General features: G+C 37.7%; 1 protein-coding gene across 3 annotated transcripts; it reads left to right on the forward strand.

Annotated features, from left to right (window-relative positions):
- Positions 1-2,922: 2,922 nt before the first annotated feature.
- Positions 2,923-9,111, forward strand: skp1 (S-phase kinase-associated protein 1). 3 transcript variants are annotated; one of them, XM_026929053.2, is made up of 7 exons: positions 2,923-3,081; positions 3,695-3,791; positions 3,939-4,012; positions 5,573-5,716; positions 6,147-6,287; positions 8,235-8,294; positions 8,961-9,111. In XM_026929053.2, the coding sequence occupies exons 2-6, from the start codon at positions 3,695-3,697 to the stop codon at positions 8,268-8,270; spliced, it is 492 nt and encodes a 163-aa protein (XP_026784854.1). In that variant the 5' UTR covers positions 2,923-3,081; the 3' UTR covers positions 8,271-8,294; positions 8,961-9,111. The 3 variants fall into 3 exon arrangements, with proteins under 3 accessions (XP_026784854.1, XP_034167135.1, XP_026784855.1); XM_034311244.2 differs by lacking the exon at positions 8,961-9,111 and having other exon boundaries at positions 8,235-8,882; XM_026929054.3 differs by lacking the exon at positions 8,961-9,111 and having other exon boundaries at positions 2,938-3,081; positions 3,677-3,791; positions 8,235-8,882.
- Positions 9,112-10,996: the final 1,885 nt, after the last annotated feature.

Consider the following 10,996-nt stretch of genomic DNA (forward strand, 5'->3'; position numbering starts at 1 on the left):
AACATTTTTACATTTATGGCATTTGGCAGACACCCTTATCCAGAGCAATTTACAGTTATCTCACTTACACAACTGAGGATTAAGGTCCTTGCTCAAGGGCCCAGCAGTAGCAGCCTGGCAGTGCTGGGACTTGAACTCCCAACCTTCTGATCAGGAGTCTAGCATCTTAACCACTAAGCTACCACATTAGGGTGGCTGCCTCAGCTAAAATTGATCATGAACAGGTCAAGAAACTGACAGATTCAGTGGATTGAAAAGGCGGGAAAAAAACAAACAAAGGAGACGCTAAAATGGTGTGTGTGTATAGATATACACTCTCCAGTTTAATACCACTTTAATAGGAACACCTGTATACCTGCTCATTCATGCAGTTATCCAATCAGCCAATCATGTGGCAGCAGCACAAAGTGCTGCACATCAAACACCAGAATGGGGGAAAAATGTGATCTCTGTGACTTTAACCATTGGTTTTAAGTTTCTATTGGAAAAAAATGTTGTGCAAAAGTTGGGTTAACATAATATCGGCCCAACAAAATGACTCAACCCAGCAACTGGATTATGTAAATAACCAAGCAAGCTGTATTTGCTACATTTGTGATTCCAGATATAAGAACAAAGCAGGCAAGATGGCTAACAGATAACCTGAAAGTATTCAATTCAATTCAATTCAATTTTATTTGTATAGCGCTTTTAACAATGGACATTGTCACAAAGCAGCTTTACAGAGATAAATGGATTCACAAAAAAAAAGAAAAAAAAAAAAAAGATATATTGTAAATATGTGAATTTATCCCTGTGAATTTATCCCTAATGAGCAAGCCAGAGGCGACGGTGGCAAGGAAAAACACCCTGAGATGATATGAGGAAGAAACCTTGAGAGGAACCAGGCTCAAAAGGGAACCCATCCTCATCTGGGCAAAATAATAGCAATGATGGATGGAGGAAGTCAAAGTGGAAGAAACACTTACATGCTCAGATTCCTGCTCAGTGTTGACGAGTGTACAACCAGGTAAATCTTAAAGTGTACTAGATCTTTTATTTGAAGCATTAATGGTTTTATATTGGATGAAAGCGATGGTTATGCAGGCATAGTCTGTATGGATTCCAAGTCATGTTGGGATGGTAGGTAATGATCTTGCAAATACCCAAAGGAAGCACTAAACGTAATGTTCATTATAAGCCGAACTAGTTTACACTCCACACTAGTGATGGGTCGTTCTTGAACGATTCGTTCATTTTGAATCTTTAATGTGACTCGGGAAGAACGAGTCGTCTCGGGGAGTGATTCGTTCAGTCGCGCATGCGCAACATCCTATAGGTTCTGTACTGGAATTAGTTCACCTGTTTCGGGTCTTCGGGTTTGAGTCGTTCGATCATCACGTGACAGACCCATTATTTACTCTTACAGTTATGTGATGCGTTTCTGGTCTCAAATTGTTGCTTTTAATTTCTGTCATGATGGTTCTTTTCCATAACACTGAATGTGGTAAAGGTAATAAAGAGTTGGTTACGCTTTAATCATTTTGTCCATATGATGGTGAAATCACTTTGATAAAGAAGAGATACTTGTTTTTTTTGTTTTTTTTTACAGTGCATTCTAATCTTCATAAAATACAATACCTTGTTGTATGATTTATGTCTTTTGAGTTAACCCTTCAGATTAGACTATAGAACTGTAGTGTTACTTATTTAGGATTCATGAAACATTTTTGAGTTACTCACTATATGTTTAGTCCATAATAAATTACCTTCAATGTTTACAAGTTTTTATCTGAAAAGTACTACTAAAAGTACTATAATACTTAATAACTTGTAACAAAATAACTTTTATACTTGATAACTGTGCAGTTATTTAATATATCAGAATGTCTCTGCCCCTCATCTAGTGCAAAACAAAGGGGGATGGGTGTGGAATGGTCACCGTTCCCTTGGTGACAGTCTTGAGTAACAGTTGTCCTTCATTCACTTTAACTCTGCAGTTTTATTTCAATTTGGGTTACAACTGTTGAAGCTGACGTTATCATAACCTTAATATTTTAAACTAACATTAATCATTCAAATTCAAAATATTATTTGCTTTAACTTTATGTCATTTTGTCCTTTTTAACCAATCTTCTTATACAAATATTAGACCAATATGTCAATTCTGCCTAGGAAAAACGATTATTATACCAGCAAACTCAAAATTGGAGTAAAAATGAACAAACTATAAGTACTTTGTAATTGTAGGCTTGGATTATTTTATTATATAGCCTAGTGTTTGTTTACAGGGTTTTATTTATTTATAAAATAACACCACAGATCCTCAAGAAACAGTAACAAAAACATAGTGACAGAAATGGACAGACCTTTTTTTTATTTCTAGGAAAATGCTTATTACACATATTTTGATAATTTTATGATAATTCCTAAATATGATCCAACATACAAAAAATACAGTTTTACGTTATAGTATTACTGACTGAGGTACTGATCCGGGAAGTGGTCACGTGAAAAAAGAACGAACGACTCGAAAGACTCGAGAGATGAACTAATCAATTCTCTTTCCGGCTCAGACTGCATTGGTTAAGCTTATGGGGCTGTCACGTGATGAACGAACGACTCAAACCCGAAGACTTGTCAGATAAGAGGTGAGGTGAGCTAATCACAGACTAAAGATCCATGTGAACAATTAATTAATGTTTTCTGTTTCTTATAGCATTATAGTTTTGTCTTGTTTGTAGTGTGATCAACGTTTGCGTAAGTAGTAGATGTGTTAGGGAAGTAACACGTAACATTTTAATTATATTTTGCTAAAATGAACGAAATGACTCGAAAAAAGATTCGATCAATTTGCTGAACGAGACTAAAAGGTCCGATTCGGTAAAATGATCCGAACTTCCCATCACTACTCCACACCAGTCGGTGGCGGTAATGCACAAAAAGTGCATTTAAAAACTGAAGCTGAAGAAGGAGAAGAAGACAGCGAAGAAGAAGGAGAAGGAGAAGAAGACGAAGAAGACGAGGCAGAAGCTCTGCGGTTGTGACGGGCCTTATCGACGTTTACATTTTATCTTTGAATCGTTCAGGAATATAGTCACTGTAAGTATATGGCATATTATTAAGTAATATAAATGTAAATGTTTACGATGATAAGTCGTAATGAAAACATGTTTTCCAGTTTTGCCGCATTTTGTTCACATGTTAGTTAATGGTTGCTAGGCCTTGACACAGTCAAATATCAGTTCCGAGCTTGTTTGTTGAAATTGCTAGTTGGTAACTAGCATACTAGCAGACATTTTTTAGGCAATGTCTGTTTATTGCTGGCACAAGATCTAGCGACCTAGCCAGCAAATGAAGCTCCTTCGAGAGCGTTTGACGAGCTCGTTCCGCCAGTATGATTTCAGCCCCGTCGGAATTACAATTTTGTTGATAAAATAGTGGCGACAACACCAACAACCGTTAGTGAGCTAGCGCTAATATCTCTCAGTGTTAGCTAACTAATGATTGTTAACCTTAAATAGATAAATAAATTGTTTTATTACGTCATTGTTAATGTTATTATTGTTGTAGAATAAAATGTATAAGATACCATAATGGTTTCAAAAAGTCCGTCTGGCTAATTTAGAATAGCAAATAATCCATATCAGTCTACCTTAAGTAACTATTATGGCAATAAGTTATTTATTAATTGTAGGGTAACAATTTTTCATAGATGCCAACTATTAAGCTGCAAAGCTCCGACGGAGAGATGTTTGAGGTGGATGTTGAAATCGCCAAGCAATCCGTGACTATAAAGACAATGTTGGAAGGTAACTTACTTGTGGCAGCCATGCCACAGTTTGCTGTTTTAATTCAAGCGCGTTATAAAGATTTGGTTTGTATAAATCATGATTATCTGAAATCTATTAAAGGATATTTTTCTGCTATTTTTAACTGGGTCTGGTTTTATCTAATAGATTTAGGCATGGATGATGAGGGGGATGATGATCCCGTCCCTCTTCCAAATGTGAATGCGGCCATCCTCAAAAAGGTTCAGTATCCAACTTTGCAGCATGTTTTGCTTATTATTACAACATAAGCTGATCATCTCAATAAATATGTGCCAGGTGGAACCCATAAGATACCCAAGTATAAATTGTGGCTCCAGTCTATATGCTGTAAATTGAATGGATTGAATGGATTTCCATTTCTGCATATTGGTTTGTAGGTGTGAGATTGTGTGTAAAATGCTATTGTCCTATTGTGCCCCTTAACTATTGCCGATTGAAGAGAGCAGTTAGCGTGGCAAAATATATGTAATGCATGTTGTGTACACATAGCGTCATTACAGAGGGAAAAGTACTGGAAGCTGGTTACGAGTTGTCTGTAGCTGCAGTTGCTAGCTTTAGCATTTAGTCAGGATTTTAGGGGGTTAAATACTTGTTAACAAGATCAGAATTGCTGCAAAACTGAGGCTGGGAGTAAGTACAAACATGACAGGTAATTAGCCAAGCTCATTATGAAATTTAAATAAAATTATATGAACTACACATGCATGTGCCATGTGTTGAACACTCCAGATACTTACCAAATTCTTGTATGGTGAAGTAGCCTTGGTAAACAATATGCTGTTTAATTTTCTTTAATTTAAACCCTCATGTGTTGCGAGTGACAACATTCACAGCTTCAGAAGGCACTGGTGGCTCAGTGGTTAAGGCTCTGGGGTACTGATCAGGAGGTAGGGGTTCAAGCCCCAGCACTGCCAAGCTGCCACTGTTGGGCCCTTGAGCAAGGCCCTTAACCCTGTCTGCCCCAGTGGTGCCGTATCATGGCTCTAACTGTGCTCTGACCCCAACTTCCTAACTAGCTGGGATTTGTGAAGAACGAGTATCACTGTGCCTTAATGTATATGTGACAAAAGCTGCTGCTGCTCAGAAGTCAGACAGCATGTTATCTAGGTTTGTGTAGGACTACAAAATAGGCAAAAAAGAAACACATTATGGAGTTATTAGTGTTATAACTGGAGCCTGGAGAAATATCTAACATGATTTACCTTGATTTTATCTTTTACATCACAAAAATGTGCAGTTTCAACAGGTTTGTGTAGACTGTTTATATCCACTGTGTGTATATATGTCTGGCCACTGCAGGCTATGCCACCACTTAGGATCATTTTACCACTGGCAGGGTGCCAAGCCATAAGGATCTTCTAGAGTTACGCAATCAGAAAGTGTTAGATTAGCCAAATAGCACTCTGTCTTTTAGTGGTAATTCATAATAAGAACTGGATTCTTCAGTCAGATTATAACCAAGTAGCATCAGGTTGCTAGGCTACTTGGGTCTTTTTGCAAAAAGGGTGTGCACGCATCTCTATTTATTTATTTATGTCTATATAGCATCGTAATAAAATTTAAATCAGGTGTCTGAGCATAAAATTTGTGTAATGTTGAGCTCTTGGCTTACAGGACTGATTGCATTTATTGTGTGTGTGTATGTAATATATATATATATATATATATATATATATATATATATATATATAATAAAATGTGTGTGTGTGTGTGTGTGTGTATAATGTAATACACACATGTGCGCACACACATGTATTCAGGTAATTCAGTGGTGCACGCATCACAAAGATGATCCTCCCCCCCCTGAGGATGATGAAAACAAAGAGAAGAGGACAGATGACATCCCTGTGTGGGATCAGGAGTTCCTCAAAGTGGACCAGGGCACACTCTTTGAGCTCATTCTGGTCTGTTTTTATTATGTCTTTTAAGAGCTTTAGCTAATGCATTTAGTGATTATTTGGGTTTGCATAGTGAGTGCAATAAGGTATTTAAGGTAAAATTTTATTTAAATAGATTAATAGAATGAGTTGCTGGTAAACTCACCAAAAATGTGGGCTGCATTGTTCTATTTCCCTGTTAAGTTAAACTTTCCTGGATATCAGACAAAGTGCATATTTCAGTTTTTTCTGTTGCTATGATTATTGCTATGCCCTGCAGAAAAAAAAATGTTATGCCATCAATAGTGAACACTACCTAAGTTTGTCATGTGAGTGCAAAAATGGATGCAAGAATGGTTACACATGGCATGATTAAGAGTAGGTTCCATTTGCATCACTTTATATTAGGTTCATCGTTCACTCTTCCCCTTATATGCGTTTTGCTTCCCTTGTTTAGGCTGCAAATTATTTGGACATCAAAGGATTGCTAGATGTCACCTGCAAAACAGTTGCAAATATGATTAAAGGTAAAACCCCAGAAGAAATCAGGAAGACGTTCAATATTAAAAATGACTTCACAGAGGAAGAGGAAGCTCAGGTAAGGGAAACAATAGACTTATCCTATTAGTCCATTTGTACCATACCATGAAAACATTGATTTCATTTATCTCTGGCATGGAAAAACTTTCTTTTTTGTATGTATGTCTAAAATATTTCTGTTAGCACAGTAAAAAGTGTTGGCAGTAAAGATTTGTGCACATTTTTCTTGTGTACATTAATGCACAGTCTGTAAAGGCAATGTGAGGACAACTATGTAATTCATTTTCAATTCAACTGATTTATACACCAATCAGGCATAACTTTAAAACCACTGACAGGTGAAGTGAATAACATTGATTATCTTGTTACAATGGTGCCTGTCATGGGGTGGGATATATTAGGCAGCAAGTTAAGTCAGCAGTGAACAGTCATAACTTCATCTTGAAGTTGATGTGTTGGAAGCAGAAAAAATGGGCAAATGTATTGACAAAACGGCAGGTCTTGTGGGGTGTTCCTGGTATGCATTGGTTAGTATCTACCAAAAGGAAGGACTGGTGAACTGACAACAGGGTCGTGGGCGCCCACGGGTCATTGATGGACACGTGGAGAGTGAAGGCTAGACCATCTAGTCCTATCCCACAGAAGCCCAAATTGCTGAAAAAGTCACTGCTATGACAGAAAGGTGTCAGAATACACAGTGCATCACAGCTTGCTGCATAGCCGCAGACTAGTCAGAGTGCACATGCTGACCCCTGTCCACTGCCTACAATGGGTCCGTGACCGTCAGACCTGGACCATGGAGTAACGGAAAAAGGTGGCCTCGTCTGATGAATGATGAGTTGGGTGCATGTCATTTACCTGGGGAAGAGATGGCACCAGGATGCACTACGGGAAGAAGGCAAGCCGGTGGAGGCAGTCTGATTCTCTGGGTGATGTTCTGGGAAAAATGCTGTGAAATTTTAGGTCCTGGTATTCATGTGGATGGTACTTTGACACGTAACACCTACCTAAACATTGTTGCAGACCAAGTACTCACCTTCATGGCAACAGTATTCCCTACTGGCAGTGGCCTCTTTCAGCAGGATAATGCACCCTGCCGCACTGAAAGAAAACTTGAGTGGAACCCAACTCAAAAGGGAAACCATTCTCTTCTGGGTGACATTGGAAAGTGCAATTATTACTCTTCCCCAACTGTATAATATAGACTCAAGCAGTGCTAAGTGTGTTGAAAGGATCTTCAGTACAAGCAGTAATCATTTTTTGATTACAAATTTATTTTGGTGCTATAAAATATTAAATAATATAAATGCTAGATAATATGGTAAACTATTTTGTTCTGTAATACAGTAAATTTTGTGTACCATATCCAACTTTTTTTTTTTTTTTTTAAACTCGGTCCAGATATCTAGAACGCGTTTTTCCTGCAGTACTTCAGCTCTCATCTGTGGGTCAGTTTAGCAATTTGCATTTAAAAAAAAAATTCTGCCCACATCCCAAACCACATAGAATTTATGGTTCACTTCTTGCAGTTCTGCAGATCTATTCATGGTTGACTTGCTTTCTCACTGCAATTGAAGCACACTAGAGTTTTCTTGGAAATCAGCATGTAATGTGGGTTTGCACATATTTCACTGATATCAAATATTTCTCTTGAGATGGAAGTCAAAAAAGAATCCAAGAACTTTTGCATAAAGTGACATGGTTGCCTCATTCAGGGCACTGAAGTGTCTAGAATCATGTCTAAACAACTTGTGGGGCAGTTGTTTGAAAAGATGTTTTTGCTGCTCATCTGTGGTTTTTCAGAACTGATTGTTTTGAAAATTATACCACACATCCAGTTTTGTTGTTGAATTACTCCTATAAACTAGAAAATTATCATTCATTCCTATAAATTAAAAAATGATAGTTTATCTAAATATACCAAAGTGACCATATAAAAGAATTTGATTTTGATATCATATTCTGATGTCTGAAAAAACCTAAATCTGCACACTCTTTCATGCAGGTACGCAAGGAGAACCAGTGGTGTGAAGAGAAATAAAGTTCATCCAGACAATGTCACACTGTAAGGATTGTTCCCAAAAACACATTTACTGGTTGCACTGCGCTATTCATACTTGCTGATATTTACCAGTAGACCAGTAGAGTTAGACCTCTTGTGTATTGATAGCATGATCTTCATTGCTTGTCTAGTGAAAAAGAGAATATAATTTAAGTGGTATCTGTTTTTATTCTTCTTTGTATATTCAGCAGAAATAAATAGTCTGTTCACTTCTTCCAAGGAGAAGCCCCCCCCCCCCCCTTTTTTCTTTTTTTTCCTTTTTTTTTTTTTTTTGGAATAAATGGTCATCAGGAAGCCAAGTACAATTCTGACATTATTTGAAGCCTGAGTATTTTTTAGGAATGCAGGTGTGTGTGTGTGGGGGTTTCTGATAATTCAAGTATAGAAAGGTGGAGAAAATCTGATAGGTGGCTAAAATTTTCAGCTTGACCTGTGGAATAGAAGTACTTGTTTAATGAGTTAACTCTTGGTGTATGGATATGTATGTTGCCTCCTATTGCAATGTAAGAGATTAAATACCATTTTTTAGTTCCACTCTTATGAGAAAGCATAGAATTCTTTTAGTTCCAAAAATAAAACAAACAAAATGTGTGCTGGTGTGTTGCATGTCACTTTGAGGAATCTGTTCACATTCCTTCTTTAATCTCAAACAAATCTTTTACTGCACAGTGAATCACAAAGCTTAAGCATCTGCTGCCCAGTCACAGCTCTTGTGACAGCTCTTGGGGAGTTGCCGTCATTGGAGAGGCATAGAAGGACCCAGAAGCATCATTTTCCAGGAGGCATTACACTCAATATAAAGGAACTAACTTTAAAGTTTCTCATAGGCTTGTTGTGTCTTTATTCCTACTGCACTGAACCCTTAATCATCAGACTTGTTAGATGTATTACAGAATCAGCAGTGGTTAAAGTGGGCCATGAACTATTACTTGTCTCAGATTGTGTATGTTTACATTTTGGTTCTGTTTGATGTAAGGCAGCCTTTGACACTGCTGACTAGAAGTGTACATTGGTTATGCAAACAGATCAAATGTGAGACAAGTAGTACGTTTGTGTGGGAAATGCAGTCCCTTCTGAAAGTATGGGAACAGCAAGGACAATTCTTTTATTATTGTACACTGAAGACATTGGGGTTTGAGATCAAAAGATGAAAGTGAGATTATAGATGAAGCTGAAATTCTGATATTTACATCTAAATGTGTTAAACAACTTAGAACATGGCACCTTTGAACCCATCCATGTGTTCAAGTGATCAAAAATATTGGAACATGTGATTGACAGGTGTTTCCTGTTAAATTGATTGTATAAACAGTTAATAGATCTGAATGTCTACTCTTGGTTTTAGCCCTGGGTTTTGCCTGTGAAGACTGCAATTGTTGTTAAAAAGGATAACCCAGCATGAAGACCAGGGAGCTGTCTATGGGAGAAAAGCTAGCCATTTTGATGCTGAGAAAATCTATCAGAGCCATTCCACAAACAATGGGCATAGCCAGTACAACAATTTGGAATGTCCTGAAAAAGAAAGAAACAGGTGTACCAACAACCAGACATAAAACAGGTCAGCCAAGGAAAACAACAGCAGTTGATGACAAACATTGTGAGAACTGTAAAGAAAAACCCAAAAACAACAGTCAGTGGCATCACCAACCACTTCTACAGGGCAGGGATGAAGGTAGCACACAATCCACAGTTTCAAGAAAACTTCGCGAGCTGAAGTATAGAGGTCATACCGCAAGATGCAAAGCATTCGTCAACAGTAAGAATCGCAAAGTCTGATATGAATTCACAAAGAATTACAGAAAAGAACCAAGATTAACCTCTACCCAAGTGAAGGAAAGACCAAAGTGTGGTGAAAGAAAGGACTCATGAGCCAAAACATACAAGCTCATTGGTCAAGCACAGTGGAGGTAGTGTCATGGCTTGGGCTTGCAAGGCTTCTTCTGGAATGGGCTCACTAATCTTTATTGATGAAGTAACTCATGATGGTAGCAGCAGGTCTGCAGAAACATTCTGTCTGCCAATTTACATAGAAATGCATCCAATCTAATTGGGAGGAACTTCATGATGCAGTAAGACAATGACCCAAAACACACTGGCAACACAAAAAAGGACTTAAGTGGAAAAAGTGAAAGGTTTTAGACTGGCTAAGTCAGTTGCCAGAACTTAACACAATTCAGCATGCATTTCACCAACTGAAGGGAGAAGCCCCCCAAGACTAACAACAATGAAGAAGCTCTGGTACAAGCATGGAAAAGCATCACAAAAGAAGAATGCAGCAGTTGGGCGATGTCAGTGGGTCACTGGCTTGATGCAGTTATTACAAGCAAGGGATATGCAACCAAATATTGACTGTTAGTTACTTTAGGACTGTCTGTTCCAATAATTTTGCTCATCTAAAAATTGGGTGGTCTGGCACAAAAGGTGCCTTGTTCCAAGTTGTTTAACTCATCTAGATGTAAATATCAGGAAATGAAAGCTGAAATTCTGATCCATTAACTCGTATCTTTTGGTCTCAAACCCAGTGTATAGCAAAAACAAAAGAATTGGTATTGCTATTCCAATACTTTCAGAGGGTAGTATTTCTGACACCGAAAGGCCTACCATTTTGATCTCTATCTAAATGTATAAGAAATGTCTATACTTGTCCCATTTATATTTATTTATATTTGTCATTTGCAAGAATGCAAGAAAGAGCAACATTACTA

The sequence above is a fragment of the Pangasianodon hypophthalmus genome, chromosome 15 (assembly GCF_027358585.1).
Source record: "Pangasianodon hypophthalmus isolate fPanHyp1 chromosome 15, fPanHyp1.pri, whole genome shotgun sequence".
In the NCBI taxonomy this organism is placed as follows: domain Eukaryota; kingdom Metazoa; phylum Chordata; class Actinopteri; order Siluriformes; family Pangasiidae; genus Pangasianodon; species Pangasianodon hypophthalmus.